Source organism: Apodemus sylvaticus, chromosome 4 (genome assembly GCF_947179515.1).
Source record: "Apodemus sylvaticus chromosome 4, mApoSyl1.1, whole genome shotgun sequence".
Taxonomy (NCBI): Eukaryota; Metazoa; Chordata; class Mammalia; order Rodentia; family Muridae; genus Apodemus; species Apodemus sylvaticus.
In genome coordinates this window covers 101433925-101454813 of record NC_067475.1, presented here as the reverse complement: position 1 = coordinate 101454813, position 20889 = coordinate 101433925, and the positions used below count along the sequence as shown (strand labels likewise).

Below are 20889 nucleotides of genomic sequence, written 5' to 3'. Positions count from 1 at the left end.
CCAGTGCTCACAGGCAAGGGTACACTTAGAGTTCTACTTCAGAGATTCTTACCTTTGCGTTATGTATTGTTGGCTCTAATGTTATGTTTTGCAAATTCAGACTTTGTGTTCTTTTGTTGTGGATTGGCTTGCCATCATGAGGGGGTGGTCTTGCTTTAGTTCTCTGTGGCCATACTTGGAAGTCTGTTTCATATGTTGGTACAGTTCATATTTCTTTTTGCTTATGTCTGCATGATATATTTCCATACAAAACCTTTCTTTGATTTTATTTTTCATTTTCAATGTGAAAGTTGTCTGTAGTTTTGCTATTTCAGTCTGATCTTTTTCATTATTTTGTTGAATTATGCTTATGACTTATATACTTAAATTTAAATCTGCCATCTTAGTCTTTGTTTTCTGTTTGTTCATGGGTGTTTTTCTCCATTTTTAAACTTCATCCACTCCTTTAGATTAACTTGTATTTTCTTTGAGTTCTTTTTTTTTTTTTTTCTTTGAGACAGAGTTTCTCTGTGTAGCCCTGGCTGTCCTGGAACTCACCCTGAAGACCAGGCTGGCCTCGAACTCAGAAATCCCCCTGCCGCTGAATGATTTATATAGAAATTGTAGTATATATACCCTTGATGTGTTAGTGACTAGCAAAAATTAGAACAAACTTATTTTGATTTCTATTTACTTACTTGTTTGTTTGTTTGTTTGTTTGTTTGTTTTTGAAGGACAGTTTGCTATGTGTGGTATTGAAGCGCACATTTGTCCCCTTTTGAGCACCTCAGGAAAACCAAAGCCATTGTTTTGCTGTGCATTTTTAGTGGAGAAGGTTGATGCCAAGTTGATTTTTTCCTTCTTAGTGACTCACAGTTTCAGAGGTCTCATTCCATCTTCACAGGGAGGGCATGACAGAGTAGATGGCTTGTATCACCAGAGCCAGGAACTTGGGAAACGAAGTGCCCCTGTTAGCTATCTTTACTGATCTCCCTGGATTCTGTGTCCCCTGTTGATACCATGCTACCACTGAAGTTTAGGATAGTTTTCTCTGCTTAGTTAATCCTTTCTGCAAATGCTCTTTCAGATCCAGAGCTATGCATACTAATCTCTGAGGTACTTCCCTTCTTTTTCTTCCCTTTTGAATGTCATTTATTATTATTATTATTATTATTATTATTATATCTTTTTTTTTACGCAGTCCAGTCATTATCCCCCTCCTGATCTACCCTCTGATAGTTCCTCATCCCATTCCTCCTCCCCCATCTTCAGGAGGATGTCCACAAACATACTCACTCCCACCCCCATAACCACCCCACCAGATTGCCCAACTCCCTGAGGCCTCAAGTTTCTTCAGGGTTAGGTGCATCTTCTCTCACTGAGGTCAGATTAGCAGTCCTCTGCTGTCTATGTGTTGGGGGCCTCAGATCAGCAGGTGTATGCTGCCTGGTTGCTGGCCCAGTGTCTGAGAGGGTCCCTGGCTTCTGTCCATTGTTTTGGTGTTTAAGTATCTACATCTGACTCTTTCAGCTGCTTGTTGGGCTTCTGAGGAGCTTCTTAAAGTAAGTAGACAATCAGAATTTACTGTGACAATGATGTTTTGATGTAATTGTGGTTTTATAGAGGCTTGAATTTTACTATTTTGTTTTTTAGTTTTTTATTACCACCAACTCACCAGTGAACATTTTTTTTCCCCACAGTGTACAAAGTGTAGGTCTTTAAAAAATTCCCCTGGTTATGACTTTAATTAGGTTTTGGTAGGGAGTAGAATTCAATCCCCTTGTTTACAGTGTCATCCTTACATGAAATCTATGCTAGATTTTATTCAATATGTAATTATTTAATTTTAATTATACTTTTTATTTTATAGTAAATGTTATCTTTATTTATAGCACTTAAGGACTCTCTGAAGTACTGAAGCTATTTTTTGAAAGTCAAAATATTAAGGTATCTGTTTTGATTACATGTGTTTAGAACTTATTAGCCAATTAAACTTGAAAAATTGGCTTTTGAGGGCAGTAATTCATTTTATGTAGAGATGTTATGGTTATTCTTCTTATTCTGTAGATATTGAAAGCATTTATCTGGTATAATAGGACATCTTGCTGTCCATTTATTGTTTATATATTGTGTGTTCTAGAGTCCCACATTTTTTACCAAGTGGTTCTTTGCTTATAATACATCTCCATATTGGCTTTTGTACTCCAGAGACTTCTAGAGTGATTTATCAGAAAGATACTTATTTAAGGAACTGGGGACAAATGACATCTTAAATGCTAATATAGTTCCCTTTCTCTTTGTTTGGTCGGAGTAGGAAGTCTTTTTATTCTGATCTGTTTTTTTTTTTTTTTCTTGATGAGAATCTTCAGATATGTAAGTAAAGCATCTTACCTGTAGACTCGATCATATGCCTAAGATAGGAATCTTATCCAAATTGGTGTAAAATAATTCTTGTAATAACCAACAAGTCAATAGCTTAATTACTTTTATTTCGTTTCTAGCTTAATTCTTTTAAAATCTGTGTGTGATTTTATAGTCATTTAAAATCGTATTTTATAATTTTACTCTGCCTCTAGTTTTGCATTTGATATCTTTTCTTCCATGGAAATTCTTTGGAATATCTTTATTATGTGAAAATCATAAGCAAGATTAAAAAGAACCTGTGACATTGAACACTGTGGTATCTTTTTTAATGTATTATATTGTTTAGTTTAATGTAATGGGAACCTTAATGTATAGTTGTGCTTGTTACCCTAGTTTAATATGTCACACAACAAGATTGATAGGAGCGTATTCAAGAATGAGATAAGTTTCTTGAGTATGTTCAGTGAATAATGAGCAAGACAAATTTGGAGAACTTGAAGGCATATGTTTTCTACAGCAGAGTGTTTATGTCAGGGGAAATCGTAAGACAACTTTAAAGCTAACTGAATTTTCATAGTAGACTGGAGATATTGAGGTTAGAGTGTGAGAAGGAAGGTATGGAGGGAAGGCTGGGTTGGATAATAACTGATGAAGTACCTTGCTACACATAGATTCTAGTGTTGCTCCAGGGGTCATAGGACAGTTATCATGATCTGTTTTTCTAGGTCAGAGCCAGTTGAACCTTGTTTTCCTGGGATAGTCCCTTAGCTCCCAGATCTGTGTGTGTTCTCGATAGGCTTGTGTTATGTTCTCATAGGCATGATAGGTGGTAGGGTCTTCCAGTTGAGAGCAAACATAACAGGCTGTTGGTTTTGTTATTGAAGATTACCTGTGGAGAACACATGGTTTTGGCAGATTGTTATTTCCTTTCCTGTACAATAGAAATACAGCTAGATTTTGGTAAGCTGTATGTTGATCTTAACATCTTTTGTGTGTGTGTGTGTGTGTGTGTGTGTGTGTATGCATGCGTGTGTATGTGTGAGTATGTGATGGATATTATTATTATTATTATTACTACTATTACTATTATATTTTCTTTATTTACATTTCAAATGTTATTCCCTTTCCTGGTTTCCCTCCAAAGAACCCCTATCCCATCCCCCAGCCAACCACCTGCTCACCAACCCACCCACTCCTGCTTCCCTTTCCTGGCACTCCCCTATACTGGGGCATCGAACCTTGTGAGGACCAAGGGCCTCTCCTCCCTTTGATGTCCAACAAGGCCATCCTCTGCTGCATATGCAGCTGGAGCCATGGACTTAATGTCTTAAAGGTTCAGAATCAGAATATGGCTTTGTTTTGTTTTGGTTGGGTTTGGTTTAATTTGGTTTGGTTTTCAAGACAGGATTTCTTTGTGTAGCAATGGCTATCCTGGAACCAGCTCTGTGTACACTCTGGCTTCAAATTCATAGAAATCCACCTGCTTCTGCCTCCTGAGTGCCAGATTAAAGGCCTGTGTGTCACCATTGTCTGACTAGAATATTGTTTAATTGCATTAGCTGTGGTAGAAAATAAACATATTTCATGTTTCTGACTCACATGATACAAATTAGTACAGCCCTCAGTGACTGCCTTATGACTCACATAGCTATTAATGTCTACCAGTGCACAATTTACCTAATTAAACTGTAGCGTAAGATAGTTCACATCACTTTCATTTTGCATATAAGGAAAGAAGAGATACCTTATTTGAGAAAACCATTATTTGAGGAATTCTTTATTTTTAACTTAGTATTTATCTAATTTTGAGTATATTACTAACATGTATATATATTTCAAGTATGGTAAAATATGATTTTTCCCAAATGTGCATCAACTATAACCCACAATGTAAGCTACTAATGGCTATACATATTCTTCCAACAGTATTCTTAAAGGAAAAACAAGCAAACTACAATAAATTATTAAACTTTTATTCAAAATATAAAGCTCCCATAGCCTTTTTAGAGTTTGAATAGCTTACCTATCTTTAAATTGTTTTTGGTTAACATGCATTAATTCTATATCTTATATATTATATGTTAACTAGCATGTAATATATACAAATCCAATTTTTGATACCTATATATCAATTAATATATTTGTTAATATATAATTCTGTATTTCAGTTTCATTTGCCAATGTCTATGCATTAATGTCATATTTAAAATATACCAGTATGTTTGCACTGTTTTTCTCTAATAATTTCAATCTTAATGTTTAGTTTTTTCATCCATTTCAAGTTGTTTTGTGCAGGGCAAGAGATGACGGTCATGTTTCAATCTCCGGTTCTTAGATACCTACTTTTCTAGCACCACCCTTTATTGGGAAAGCTTTCTCCACTCCTCAGTGTATATTTTGGTGCCTTTGTTAAGAATTACTTTGGCTGTAGATGGCTTGTTTCAGGGATCACTGTTGTGCTTCATTCATTTGTAAAACCATTTTTATTCACAATGTGTTACTGACTCTTGTACAGTGTGGTTATGTCTTAAATTTGTACTGTGATATCTCTAGCTTTGTTCAAATGTTTAGAATTTTTTGATTTCCATGTTAAGTTTTAGGATTTTGTTTTATAGCTTCACAAAGAATGTTATTGGCATTTTAACAGGGATTTATTAAATTTGTAAATTGCTTTGTGGAGTATGGACATTTTAAATATTCTTTCATTATTTGAACATGGGAAAATTGAGTATTTTATGACTTTCATTACTTTTTAAAAGATTTTGTACTATTTATTGTAAAATTCTTTTACATCCGTGGTTAAATTTGTTTCTGGATTTTTATTTTATAGCTATTGTTACGAGATTGCTCCTGATTTTCTCAGCAATCTCTTTGATGTATTAAGATGTTACTCAGCCAGAAAATGGGAAATCATTTGAAATGTAAATAAAAAATATATCAAAAAAAAAAAAGATGTTACTCAGCCAGCTAGATATAAATCTCAGAAGTAGAACATCTTCTTAACATTTGTAACAGTTGATTCAGTGTGGGTTTGATTCCAAGGACTACCAAAAATTAAAAAAAAAATGCATTTGTCTTGTTTTAAAAGTGGGTCTTGATTCAATAGTTCTGACTAGTCTAAAACTCACTCTGTAGCAAGTCTCCCCTCAACCTACTACCGATCTGTGTGCATCAACTTCCCAAATGTTGGAAATATAGGATTATGCCATCATGCCTAGTTGCATTGAGTTTTGTATGTTGGTTTTGTATCCTACAACGTTACTGAATTCTATCTAGTTCTAAAAGTTTTTTGGTGAAGTTTTTAGGATTTTTTTTTGCATGTAGGATAGTCCTTTTTATGTCCTTTATTTTTTCTCGTGCTTAAGTGTTATATAAAAACATAGACTTCTGGCAATATATTCCCTGAACATCATAAGAGTAGACACCCTTTTCTAGATGCCCAGTGGCTAGATTTTATAATAGTGATTTAATCATGATGAGATATAGATTCTGGCCGTATCTACCAATCTGTTCTAAATTTCATTCAACATATTTTTTAGTATGGTTTCAGTTCTAGAATTCTTTTTTTTTATTTTATTTTCCAGAGAGTTCTGTTGGTTTTTACTGAGATTGTTCTGCTTTATATTCATTGAGAGCTTGGTTGTAAGTACTGTTTAAGAGCCTTCCCTACTCAGTCAAACAGCTCATGTTCCATAGACTTCAACTCCATTCACTGCATTTTTCACCTTCCCCACCCCAAGAATGGAACAACTTATACAGCTTTGTTTGTATATGTAGTATATATGAAGAACTTAGACTGGGCATGATGGGTATCATCCTGGTAATACTACTGTGTTCTTCTCAGTAACATGATCTTAGCCTTTGTTTCAGCAGAATATTAACTTGGTCTGAGGTTGCAGAGGTCTTGTGCTTATGGGGATAGCTGATACTTTGGTTCCATGCTTTTATTCTTAGCTGTTTAGAGTCTGTTGTTCTTAAGATGATTTAGGATTCAGCCAGAGCTTTGAAAATACTTTACACGTAAAACCTTTTGAATATCACAGAGCTGGGCATGTAGCTCAGTGGTAGAACACTTAGAATTTTGGGTGTCATCCTTGACTTGTTCTTTCAGGATTCACCTTTCATTACCCCTGTTGCCAGTGGGGCTTTGGCTGTTTATTGAAGTCAGAAGTTTTTCTGTTGGAGTTGTCTGTTCTGTGTGCACAGTTGTCAGTACTCCATCCCCGGCCTGAGTCCATTGCTTCTTAGCACATAATACATCATACCTAACAAAATGACTCATTTCATATGACACAGTCAAAGTGGGCAAGAGGCCTCATGGGCACATTGAGAAAGTAGTGCACCCAGCAGTGAATAGATGAAAGAGAGTCTAAGAATGAAAGAACTGTTCTTATAGATTATATTAAATACATTTGCTATATTAGTTGAAGAGACTTAAAATGTTATTTGAATGTTATAGAATTTCCTTTTTGCTAAATGTGGCTGTTTATCTGTAGTTATGCATCTCAAAACACTGATGCACAGGAAGCTGGGGCATGTAGAGTGCTGGACCTTAGAAGTTCTACTATAAAAATAACCCACCAAGAACAAAACGAACAAGGAGGATCTCCTGGCTAACACTGTACTTGTGTGTCTGGGTGCTCCCTTGTATAAGCACATGCGCAGACAAGTTCCTGTTAGAATGGCTTGTTCATTCATTTTCCTACCTTTTATTTTTATTTATTTATTCATTTTTTTTTTTGAGAGAGAGTCTCTCACTGATTTTGTAGCTCACCATTTTGGCTAGACAAGCCAGCAAGCAGGTTCTTGGAATCTTATACTCAATGCTGAAGTTACAGATGCTGCCCAGCTTTGTATATGAATGGGTGAGTCTGAACTCAGGTCCTCGTGTCTTCACAACCTGCACTTTACCCACCGAGTTATCTTCCTGTCCCCTATTTGCTTCCATTATTTTTCTTAGCATGAAAAAAACTAAACTTTAGAAAGTTTTGGTACACAGAATGTTGTATCTAAAGTTATATGTTGTACATAAAGTCAGATGATTAGTTAAGTTGATATATCTGTAATTACACATTTCTTTTTTTTTTTTTGTTTCTTCTACCCACACATATAGAGATATTTCCTTAGACACTTTACATTGTAGAAGTATAGTATTACTAATTTTAGTTATGGAGGCTATATTATTCTTACTTGGATTACATGGTACTCTTATTTATTTATTTATTTATTTATCTATCTATCTATCTATCTATTTATTTATTTACTTATTTACTTATTTTCATCCCAAATGTTGCCCGGCCTCCCAGTATACAACCCAGAGTTCCTCCCACTTCCCCTTCGCCTCTGAGAGGGCAGCCACCCCTACCCACCCAGTATTCCCCCAACCTAATGCATCAAGTCTCTACAGAATTAGGCTTAGCCTAATCCACTGAAACCAGACAAAGCAGCCTTCTGCATATGTGCCAGAGGCCTCAGACCAGACCATATATGCTTTTTGGTTGGTGGCTGTTTCTGGGAGCTACTAGGGGTTCAGGTTAGCTAACACTCTTGGGCCTCTTGTGGGATTGTCATCTCCTTCAGGGTTTTCAGTCCTTCCCATAACTCTTCCGTAAGAGTCCCCAACCTTTGTCCAGTGTTTGGCTGTGGGTATCTGCATCTGTCTCAGTCAGCTGTTGCATAGAGCCTCTCAGAGGGCAGCTATGTGAGGCTTCTCTCTGCAAGAACAGCATCATTAATAGTGTCAGGGATTGATGCCTACCCATGGGATAGACCTTAAGTTTGCCCAGTCAGTTTGACTATTCCTTCAGTCTCTTTTCCATCTTTGTCCCTGCATTTCTTTTAGACAGGACCAATTTTGGATCAAAAGTTTTATAGGTGGGTTGGTGTACCCATCCCTCTCCTGCACATTCTGTCTGGCTAATGGAGGTAGTCTTTTCAGGTTCCATAGCCTTATGGTTGCACAGTTTGACTAAGGTCACCTGCATTGACATCTGGGAGTCTTCCTCATCTCAAGTGTCTGAGACTTAGTAGAGAATTCCCACACTTCCCACCCCCAGCAGCTCCATATTTCCATTTATTCTCTGAGCCTTTCTCCTGTCTCTCTCCATAACTCATCTTGCCCTACTTCTCCCTCCCCACTCTTTTCCTCCCTCTCTCTCTCCTTCCCTCTGTCTCTTATGACTATTTTGTTACCCCTTCTAAGTGTTATTTAAGCATCCTTGCTTCGGCCTTTCTTCCTGTTCAACTTCTTTAGGTCTGTGGGGTATATCATGGGTATTCTGTACTTTTTGGCTAATATCCACTTATCGGTGAGTATAAACCTTACATGTTCTTTGGGTCTGGGTTACTTCACTCAGGATGCTAATTTCTAGTTCTCTCCATTTGCGTTTGCTCTACTATGTTCACAGCAGCCCTATTTATAATTGCCAGATGCTGGAAAGAACCCAGGTATCCCTCAACAGAAGAGTGGATGCAAAAAATGTGGTATATCTACACAATGGAGTACTATTCAGCCATTAGAAACAATGAATTCATGAAATTCTTAGGCAAATGGATGGAGCTAGAGAACATCATACTAAGTGAGGTAACCCAGACTCAAAAGGTGAATCATGGTATGCACTCACTAATACGTGGATATTAACCTAGAAAACTGGAATACCCAAAACGTAATCCACACATCAAATGAGGTACAAGAAGAAAGGAGGAGTGACCCCTGGTTCTGGAAAGACTCAGTGAAGCAGTATTCGGCAAAACCAGAACGGGAAAGTGGGAAGGGGTGGGTGGGAGGACAGGGGAAGAGAAGGGGGCTTACGGGACTTTCGGGTAGTGGGGGGCTAGAAAAGGGGAAATCATTTGAAATGTAAATAAATTATATCGAATTAAAAAAAAAAAGAATTCACAAGGTCCTTGTCTTTAATAGCTGAATAGCATTCCATTGTGTAAATGTACCACATTTTCTGTATCCATTCTGTGGTTGAGGCTCATCTGGGTTGTTTCTAGTGTCTGGCTATTATGAATAGGCTGCTATGAACATAGTGAGCATGTGTCCTTGTCGTAGGGTGGAGCATCTTTTGGGTTTATGCCCAAGAACAGTATCACTGAGTCTTCAGGTAGAGCCATTTTTAGTTTTCTGAGAAAATCTTCTGAGAAAATTATCCAATTTGTTTAGTTTTTATTGAGTATAGTCTTTTGAAGTAATATCTAATGATTTTTTAAAATTTCCTCAGTTTTCTGTTCTTTAGATACTGTTTCTGTGCCATTTAGTTAGTTTGGCTAAGGTTTGTCTGTCTTGTAGATTTTCTCAAAGAACTAGCTCTTGGTTTTGTTGATTCTTTGTATTGTCCTTTTTTGCTTCTAATTGATTGATTTCCATGAGTTTGTAGTCTTTCCATTGTTTCTGTTGTTGAAGTCATGCCTTAATTATGATCTGATAGATGCAAAGGGTTATTTCAATGTTCTTATGTCTCTTGAGGCTTGTTTTGTGCCTGATTATATGGTCAGTTTTGGAGACGGTTTCATGAGGTGCTGAGAAAGTATATTTTTTTGGTTTTCGGTGAGAGGTTTAATAGATCTCTGTTAAATCCATTTGATTCATAACATCTATCAGTTTTATTGTGTCTCTGTTTAGTTTCTGTTTCGATGACTATCCCTTGCTGAGAGTGGGGTGTTGAAGTCTCACAGTATTACTGTTTGAGGCTTAATGAGTGTTTTGAGTTTTAGTAAAGTTTCTTTTATGAACGTGAGTGCCCTTGTATCTGGGGCATAGATGTCCAGAATTTAGACTTCAACTTGATGGATTTTTTTCCTTTGATGAGTATAAGGTGTCCTTCCCACCCTTTTTTAAAATTGCTTTTGGTTGAAAGTTGATTTTATTAGATGTTAGAATGGCTACTGTAGCTTCTTTCTTTGATCCATTTGCTTTTTCCAGTTCTTTAATTTGAGGTAATGTCTATCTTTGTAGTTGAGGTATGTTTCCTGTAAGCTGCAGAATGAGTGATCCTGTTTACATATCCAGTCTGTTAGCCTGTGTCTTTTTATTGGGAAATTGAGTCCATTGATGCTGAGAGATATTAGAGACTAATGATTGTTAGTTCCTATTATTTTGTTGTTGGAAGTGGTATTATGTGTGTTTGGTTTTCTTCTTTTGATTTTGCTGTGAGATCACTAAATTATTGTGTTTTCTTGAGTGTGGTTACCCTTCTTGTGTTGAGCTTTCTTCTAGTATCCTCTCTAGGGCTGGATTAGTAGAAATATATTATTTAAATTTGGTTTTGTCATATAATATCTTGCTTTCTGCATCTATAGTGATAAAGAGTTTTTCTGGTTATAATAGTCTGGGCTGGCATCTGTGGTCTCTTAGGTTTTGCAAGACATCTGTCCAGGATCTTGTAGCATGTACACACACACACACACACACACACAAACTTATTTTCAACCTACCTTATTGACTCAATTGCTGAGCACTTCTAATCTTCCCTGCCTAGCATGCCCTTCCAAATACTCCTAGCTCAGCACTTTTAATCTGCCCTTAGTTTAGTTGCATTTCTAATCTCCTGCTTGGGGAAGCGGCCTATGGTCACTCCACCATAGATCGTCCGTGCCTGATCACCTTTACTCCCCCAAAGCGTAGTGAAATCTCCCTTCCTTTCCTGCATCTCTTAGCCTACCTACAGATACATGGAAGTCCTGCATCTTTCCTTGGGCTCAGCAATTGACCCCTGGTATCCTTATTGATTGATCAAGAACCAGTTGGGGAATAGGACCTTAGCATTAGTACTATTCCCTACAAGATCTTCTTTCTGGCGTTTAGAGTATCAGAGTCTCTGTTGAGAAGTCAGGTATAATTCTGATAGGTCTGCCTTTATATATTACTTGGCCTTTTTCCTTTGCAGCTTTTAATATTCTGTCTTTCTTTGTATGTTTATTGTTTTATTATTGTGTGGTGGGAGAATTTTCTTTTCTGGTCCAATCTGTTTTGTTTCTGTAGGCTTCTTGCATGTTTATAGTAGCCTCTTTAGGTTAGGGAAGTTTTGTTTTGTTTTGTTTTGTTTTCCTATGATTTTATTGAAGTTTTTTTCTGGCCCTTTGAACTGGGAGTCTTCATCCTCTTCTACTCTTGTTATTCTTAGATTTGGTCTTTTCACTGTGTCCCAAATTTCCTGGATGTTTTTGCATTAGGAACTTTTTTACATTTTGCGTTTTCTTTGACTGATGTATCAATTTCTTCTATGGTTTTATTGACACCTGAGATTCTTTCTTCCATCTCTTATGTTCTGTTGGTGATTCTTCTGTCTGTAGTTCCTAGGTTTTCTATCTCCAGGGTTGCCTTCTTTTGTGTTTTCTTTATTGCTTCTACTTCCATTTTCAAATATTCAACTGTTTTGTTTATTTTATTCACATGTTTGATTGTATTTTCCTGTATTTCTTTAAAAAAAAAAACAATTTATTTATTTTATATACAAGTGCTTTCTGTCTGCGGGTACACATGTATGCCAGAAGAGGGCATCAGGTCCCATTATAGATGGTTGTGTGTCACTATGTGGTTGCTGGAAATTGAACTCAGGACCTCTGGAAGAGCAGTCAGTGTTCTTAACTACTGAACCATCTTTCCAGCCCCCTTCCTATATTTCTTTACAGGGTTGATTTGTTTCCTCTTTAGGGCTTCTACCTGTTTACATGTGTTTTCCTGTATTTCTCTGAGGGAATTATTTATTTCTTCTTTAAATGCCTCTACCATCTTCTTAAGATGGGATTTACAGTCACAATCTTGTTCTTCAGGTGTGTTGGGATATCCAGGGCTTGCCGTAGTGAGAGAGCTGGGCTCATGGTGCCACATTGCCTTGGCGTCTGTTGACTATGTTCTTGCTCTTGCAAGGTTGGTGCATATCTCCCAGGAAGCTGGTGAAATATGTCCCGAGTTAGAGCAGGCTTCTTAGAAGGCAGGCAGAGCTGTGGGGTGGTGGGGTGTCATACCAAGGAAGCATACTAATCGGAGAGTGCAGATGGGGTGTGAACCAGAAGGAAGATTGAGCTCTGACAAGGTGGGCCAAAGTCTGTATCTGCTGGTTCTGTGGGGTCCCAGTAACCAGGTGTATTGGGAGGGGTCTCTCCTGTGTCCCTGATTACAGAGAGCTTTCTGGGAGCCAGGCAGCACTGTGGGGCGGGTGTGGAGGCATTGCTGACAGATCCTCGAAGGCAGGTAGAAGTGTGGACCCACACGATACTCTTATCCTATTACTTGCATCTCAAAGTTTTCCTATTTTTACACTTAGATTGAACCTTAATTTCTTTCAAAATTGACAACATCTATATATCTTCATCTAATTTTAAAAGAGAATTATCCTATGTAGGGAATCATTTATACACTTGGTTTACACAATTAATTTTGGGGCTAATAGTTGAGACTGAATACTTTAACGATATTTAGGTCAATTGCATCTTAAATTCAGGGCAGACAATCTATTTAATACAATCTGTGTATTGTAGGTCCAGGTCGAGACCTCGTCCACGCTCACATAGTAGAAGCAGTGAAAGATCCAGTCACAGAAGGACTCGGAGTAGGTCCAGGGACAGAGACAGACGTAAAGGCCGGGACAAAGAGAAAAGAGAAAAGGAGAAGGATAAAGGCAAAGACAAAGAAGCACACGGCATCAAGCGCGGGTGAGTTGACAGTCTAATGTGGTGAGCATTCCATAGCAGCCTGCAAACTAAGCGCTCTCTGAGGCGCTGCCTGCTCTTGCTCTTCCGATAAACTCTATTAAGAGTTAAAGAAGGTAAGGCTTGCCAGTATCTTGCATGTTTCTTGAAATATATGTACTCTAAAAAATTATTGAGTTATAATAACATGTAATACTTATTACTTAATTCTACTTACAAGTAATTTCTACAGCATCATTAAATTAATTTTATAAGTGTTTCATTAACTGCCTTTTTTCAGATGACTTTTTAAAATGTATAGGTGAAGAGAAGAAAAGAAGATCCCAGATTATCATAATTAGGATGGGATTCTTAGTCCCTTCTGGATATATAATACAATCACAAGTGTTTGAACGTGTGCCATGTAACCTAGGTGCTCCTACATTCATGAGAAAGTAGTCCATGCTTTCGTCAGGCTTAGAACTTTTGCCTTATTAACCCACTTTAAAAATATCTATGATATACTTACTGGTGGAACTTAAAGTATACATCTATAAACCACAAAGCAAAAAAAGGATAGCAGTGGCGAAGTGAAATACACTTACCCACAATATCTCAATGATTATAATATGAATTTCTTCTATGTTTTAAGTTGATTCACTCATTTTTGCATACTTTGCTTATGTTCATATTTAAAGAATGTAATAGAAACTGCAAGGGTGTCATTTTGTAGGGATTATCAGATAGCTACCTTTCCTTATAATATGATGCGAATGATTAATATGAGATTTTAAAACATTTAACCTTAAAAATATTACATTTGTAACATTCGGTTTCTAAGAAAAAAATGATTCATATGTAGAAGATATCTTACAGCAAGGCTCCTGGTCCTCTGGCAGTTACAATTTTTTCTTTCTTCTAGTATTTTCTCTCAGGATTAGGTGGAATAGTTGTGTTGTGGTTGTCTCATTTGGGGTTTGGCTCTGAATTTTCGCCCCTGCTGGGTCTCTATAGTAGTCTCCATTTATTGAAAAAAGAAATATCTTCAATGAGGGGTGAAAGCTACACTTTTATACGTATACCTACAGTAGGTATACGTATAAATACTTAGACTAAAATTTGAAATTATATTTTTGAAGGGAAATGGGAGTAATAGGTTCTTTTCTAGAGTCAATGATCTTCCAGACACACGTATTGGACTAGGTTTACAGTACTATTCATGTAATTCTTCCCATTGAGCAGAACTTGAGTCCAATTAGACACTTCTTGGTCACTGCCAAGATAAAAGTACAATTTTTATACCACTGGGGATATCTTGCCATTTATATCTCAAAATATGAGATTTTAAAACATTAACCTTAAAAATTACATTTATAACATTTGGTTTCCAAAAAAAACCCTGTTACTGGGAGATAGTACTCAGAAATTTGTAACATCATTAGGTCTCATTCTTGAAACTTGGTGTGATAGTGCTGAACATGTTTACCCCAGTAATATTCCTTGTGGATTTGTCTATTAGAGTTCTTTACCAATGCCTGCCATGCCCACCAAATTCTTGTGTTAGATATTTGATGATTTGATGCAATATTGTTGGAACATGAGGTCTTTAAGATGTTAATAAGCCAAGTAAACATTGCTTTATTAAATGGATTAATATTGTTATAGCAGAGTGGGAATTGTTATTGAAGTAGTGGATTCCTTCCAAATATTTTCTTGACTTGTGTTTATCGTTTTGCCATGAGATAATAAAGAAAGCCCTTCTAGAAGCCAGCCAGCCATTTGATTACCTGGCCTCCAAGCTCTGTCAACAAGGTTCTGCTCTTTTTAAATGATCAGATCTGCAGGATTCTTTCACAGCTGCACAGACTAGAGCAAACCATCGAGTACAGCACTGACATGTTCATTTCCTGTGGAACAGGTAGTTTTCCTTCAGAGTAACCTGCTCCGTGGAGGGTTTTCACCAGTACGTCCTTACTAGTACCTGACTAGGCAAGCAGTGTTCTAGCCCAGGCATTTGAGCTTAAGTGTATACATTCCAATGATGTATTATAACTTTTTGAATTTAATACTTTCTGAGAAATTTAAGAATTTCCCTGACTATACAATTGATTCTTCTATAAAATGGAGACTTGGTATGTTAAAAGCTATAAATGCAAAAGCAGTGTATATAATAAGAACACTATTACATTGTAATAATCATAACTTAGGTGAATGTTACAGCTCTTCCTTGGCAGCCTTCCAGTGTTTGTAACTTTGAGTTCCATGTATAAATTCCTATTGATAGCGTCTTTTTACCTCTACCTGATGTTTGGCAGAAGATGTTGGAAGTGATTTGGGAAAGCTGGACTCTGAGTTTTGACAGCAGTTGCATACTTAGAAAGCCTGTCATATTTTTTCTTACCTCTTATTTCTTTATGCAGCAGGAAGTCACTTATGCTAATTTACTCCAATTTGCATATAGGTTATAGAGTACTGTGGTGCAGAGCAAGCTTAGAACTCCTTTTAAGTGTCTGTTTGGATCAAAGCAGGCCTGTGTGATAGCTGTTGTCTGACACCAAGCTGTGTGGTGTTGTTTTCATTAAACATTTATCACACTTCCAATGTGACAGCAGGCAACTTTGTGCCAGGATAACATGTTTTCATGCAAAATTTATTGAAAAAGATGAGACTTTGTAAAGAGAGCTTGTTTCCTTTCACCAGTGGCGAAGGGTAAGTGTTAGAAAGTAGTGCACCTTGAACACTTGTCACTGTAACAAAAAGAAGCTTTGTACTGACAGTTTTGTTAAGCAAGTAAATGAAGCTATCTTATAGAAATCTATGCACTGGACTCTGCTCTTTCAAATTAATGGTTTTATGATATTCTTGTTTATTGATTTTCACAAGTATGGCCCATTATTATGTTTATGTTGTAATGAAATATCACCACCCTGTTTCCACTATGTAAGTTTTAGTATTCGATTTGATTCTACTAAACCAACTTGTCAGTCTTTCAAAAAGATGAGGGTCAGAAAGGGAACATACTATGACATAAAAGATTAGCCAGAAAAAATAGGAGTCAAAAGTTTCATTAGTTCCCTGTTGGCTTACATCTTTCTCTCACTCATTATAATGACACAGTTAACATAGTTTCTCCAATGTAATTTTACATGGAAAATGCCTGATCATACTGTCACTAATTTTGTATAGTATCTATTGTTTAAAACAATACTTCAACCGGGCGGTGGTGGCACACGCCTGTAATCCCAGCACTCTGGGAGGCAGAGGCAGGCAGATTTCTGAGTTCGAGGCCAGCCTGGTCTACAGAGTGAGTTCCAGGACAACCAGGGCTCAAAAAAACCAAAATCCAAAAATCAAAAAACAACAAAAACAACAACAAAAAAAAAACAAAAACAAAAACAAAACACCCCAATACTTCTAGGATGCATGTTTTAAATATTGATTAAAATACTAGTTCTTATTGAATTTATCTTAGAATTTCTACTCTCTTGATACAGTACATGGTTTTAGGACAAAATGCCAGAGTCAAATATACTACTTCATAGAGGTCTTAACTGAAAACCTTATTATATGCCTTCAGCTCATTTATAAGCTTTGGAAGCTGAAGACTCTGCAATAGTTTTACAGGAATGCAGAGGGAATAAAGATAACATGCCAGCCAAGTCTTTTATAAACAATAAACAGGCTAGTCCCCTACAACCTCAGGTGCCATTTCTGAACCACCCATTACAGTTCTCTAATTTATATCTCACTGTAAAGCATTTTGATTATCCCAGATGTGAGTTATGCTATACTAAATAGGAAAAATCTTATCAATATTTTAAAATAATTCAAGTTTATTTATTTCCCTTCAGCTTTCTTCCCAGATTGGTGATCATTGGAGTGACATCTCCAAATGGACCAGATTGGAATAAAACACACAACTATGATGGATCAATTAGGTCATTGTTAGTCAACTTAGGTAGGAATTCAGAAGTAGTGCGTTTTGCCAGGAGTTGTGGCAAAAGCCAGGGAACAGAGACAGGATGGTCACTGTAAGTTTAATACTAGTTGGGTCCACATAGCAAGTTCCAAACACACACACGAACACCCCTTCCCCCCACACTATACAGAGAATAGGAGAAGGAGAGGCAGAGATTGAGAAAGAAGCAGAGGGAAAGAAAGAGAAAAAGATTTTTATATCTCATTGTGATTTTTGGACAGTTCATAAGTGACTGGTTTAAAGTTCTTGACATGCTTCTGGTTGAAATGAGCATAACCACGTGGTAGTACTAATTAGATGTTCTTATGAGCTGTACTTTCTACTCTAGCAGAGCAAACTATACCAAACTATTCTTGTAAGTGGGATTTTTATATCTTACATTTCAAGGCACTGAGATCATGATAAAAAGAAAAGCTTCAGATGGTTTCTCTGGGTCTACTGCTTTTCAATTAATACTCAAGCTGTAATTCTTGGATTCTGAGATTGCATGTAACTGCAGGAAGATAGACATGCATCTCAGCTGGACCTGGTGGGTACAGACACTAAGCACTTACAAATGCCATTACATAGTTGAGGATCTCAGCAGGTGCAGTTAGGGAAATGTAACCATAAATGCTGCAGTTTAAATTCTCTCCGAGCTCTCCCTACAAGAGACTTTGAAATGGCAACTTTGTGCTCCTATTAGTTCTGCTACATTGTTGACAGGCTACCTAAAAGTATCACTGAAAACCAGTTTGATTGCCATGTTTTAAAGTAGTCTTTGCTTAAACAAACAAAGAAACAAACAAACCAAAACAAAACCCATGTGTCAAGTTCAGCAAAATAAATTAGTAGATATAATATTTTGAAAATTAATGTAAATTTGAATAAGTTACAGTGTAGCCACTTATACAATAATTATACTTGGCCAAAATTGATAAACAACAAATTGGCAAATCACCATTCAGTTTTAATTTATAAATTAAGATGTTTAAATTACATCTGTCAATTAATTATTATTATATTCAATGTTATTTAGAAATATTCTTAGTTTAATCTAAAAGAGATTAACTGATATATTGAAGATACATGTTTCTGAAGCTGACAGAACAATGCCTAATTATTTTATATACTGTCTGAATATACATCTAAAATATTATATATAATTGTGTTTTTTTTTTCATTTAGTTTTTGCTTTGCTTTAGGAAGTCTTACACTGTGACTAAGACTGGCTTTGAGTTATCTTGTGTAGTTTCTTTTCCCATTTTAGCAAATGAGAACAGATTTTACTTTTTCTTGTCATATCACTGAAATCACACAGCTTTTGTATAAAGCTTCTTTCTTTTACTGAGCACAGAGCTTCAGTAATGCATTCATGATGCTTATTTCTTGTCTTAGTCAGGGTTTCTATTCCTGCACAAACATCCTGACCAAGAAGCAAGTAGGGGAGGAAAGGGTTTATTGAACTTACACTTCCATGTTGCAGTTCATCACTAAAGGAAGTCAGGACTGGAACTCAAGCAGGTCAGGAAGCAGGAGCTGATGGAGAGGCCATGGAGGGATGTTTCTTACTGGCTTTCTTGAGTACTGGCTGGTTCTGTGTGTCAACTTGACACAGGCTGGAGTTATCACAGAGAAAGGAGTTTCAGTTGGGGAAGTGCCTCCATGAGATCCAACTGTAAGGCATTTTCTCAATTAGTGATCAAGGGGGAGTTCCCCCCCCCTTGTAGGTGGTACCACCTTTGTTCTGGTGTTCTTGGGTTCTATAAGAGATCAGGCTGAGCAAGCCAGGGGAAGCAAGCCAATAAGGAACATCCCTCCATGGCTTCTGCATCAGCTCCTGCTTCCTAACCTGCTTGAGTTCCAATCCTGACTTCCTTTTGAGATGAACAGCAATGCAGAAGTATAAGCTGAATAAACCCTTTCCTCCCCAACTTTCTTCTTGGTCTTGATGTTTGTGCAGGAATAGAAACCCTGACTAAGACATTTCTCAATGTGGTACATAGTATTGCTAAGTAGTAGTCTGTTGTATGAATATGCCATGCATTATTGTTCACATACCAGTGAATGACTTGACAGCATAGTCTTTGTCCAGTGCTTTAGAAAGAGTATCTAAGGATTATATTCTTTTTTCTATAACCATTTGGTATAATTTCTTCTTTTATTGGATATTTTATTTATTTGCATTTCAAATGTTATCCCCTTTCCCAATTTTCCCCCTTATCCCATACCCCCTCCTCCTGCTTCTATGAGGGTATGCCCCCTTCCACCCACCCACTCCTGCCTCCCCGCCCTCGAATTCCTCTACACTGAGCAAAACCACATAATATACATATTTTTTTGGATTTAATTATCTCTGTACTTAGAGAACTAACTAGGGGCTTAGTGAGTTTGTTAGTACTTGCTTCGTGGCTCATACACAGCTTTCCCTCCCACGGCCGACTAGACAGCTCTTAGCTGTTTCTGTAATCCTGGTTTTGAGGATTACACCTTTATGAACACTCATCTCCCAGAGATTCAACTTCTCATGTCATACTGTGGATATTGATGTAGGGGTTTTGGAAAGACACCAACTTTTTAATCCATAGTAAATCAGTTTTCTGTTTTTTGGTTTTTTGGTTTTTTTTTTAATGGGAAAGTTATGTTTTGTTTTGATTTCCTAGGACGTGCTGATTTAAATGAATTCTTCAACTGGAGAAGGGGCACAGCCGCATTTATCCTAAGTTGGATTTCACTCATTGCTTAGTACAAAATGGTCTTGAACACCACCACCGCCACCACCACCACCACCACCAACAACAACAACAACAACAACTACTGCTACTACTACTACTTCCTCTCCTCTTCCTCCTCCTTCTTTCTCTTTCTTCTTTCTCCTCCTTCTTTTTCCTCCTCCTCCTCCTTCTTCTTCCTCCTTCTCCTCTCTAGCTTTCTTGCTTTCTGTCTACAGTTGTATTCATTGAAACAGTAACTAAGGTGTTTAAGACATAGTTACAGGAATGTTACAGAAATGTATACTTTAGCATGTTACTTGATTATAATCACCAGTTTTTATACTTGTCATAAGGAAGCTGAGATTCAGAGAAGGTACATAATTTACTCTAGATCATGCAGTGAGAACAAAACGAAGATTCAAATCAGATTTTCTCAAAGTCTACTCTTAGAGAAGCCACATGCTTTACTCTTGATTCAAGGCCTGGAGGTAGATTTGGTGGATCACAGTCCTAGCATGCCTAAAGCCCTTGGTTCAATGTCCTGTGCTTAATAAACTATAAATTCAAGCACATCCTCAATTACACTGTGCATTTGAGGCCAGCTTAAGCTATATAGGACTCATCCTCAAAAAGAAAATCAGAGTATGTCCTTGGGGAGAGGAGATGGTGAAGGGCGGGACTGGAGAAGGAGGAGGGAAAACGGTAGTCAGGATGTCGTAAATGAAGAAGAAAGGATTAAAAAAATTATGAGATGCAGTGCACTGGATAAACACTTGTTTAGCTTGCATAAAGCCCAGAGTTAATCCTCAGGACTGAACACATAAGTAAGTACAGACCAGGCCTTCATTCTTCTCTGAGGAGTCTTGGAGCTGTTTTCATAGGCTACTTGATCTAGGTGACAGAAACCTAAGAGTAACTGCTATGAAGGGTGATCAACAAATCAGACATGTTAGACAAGATGGTGTTATTTTGTAGTTCAAGTTCTAAGTGGCTAATGATGTGAGTCAAATGAAATTCATCACGTACTCGTTCTTTTGTTAACATACGTCAAGTTTGAATTAAACCAAAATAGTCTCTGCATACTTTTGTGGGTCCTACACATACACTAGAGAGTCATATTCTAAAGAGAATCTCAGCATTACCTGGCAGGACCTTTAATGGACACCAGGGTCCTGGGTGCAGACATCAAAGCCTTCCCAGTGGCCACTCTCAATGATTTCCCCTTTTCAGGCCCCCCCA

General features: G+C 37.1%; 1 protein-coding gene across 2 annotated transcripts in view; it reads left to right on the top strand.

Moving 5' to 3' along the window:
* Rsrc1 (arginine and serine rich coiled-coil 1) overlaps positions 1–20889 on the top strand; it is a 364221-nt gene that overhangs the window by 80190 nt on the left and 263142 nt on the right. For both annotated transcript variants that reach the window (XM_052180392.1, XM_052180391.1), the window contains exon 4: positions 12829–13002. In XM_052180392.1, the coding sequence (XP_052036352.1) occupies positions 12829–13002 (174 nt within the window). The remainder of the gene's footprint in view (positions 1–12828; positions 13003–20889) is intronic.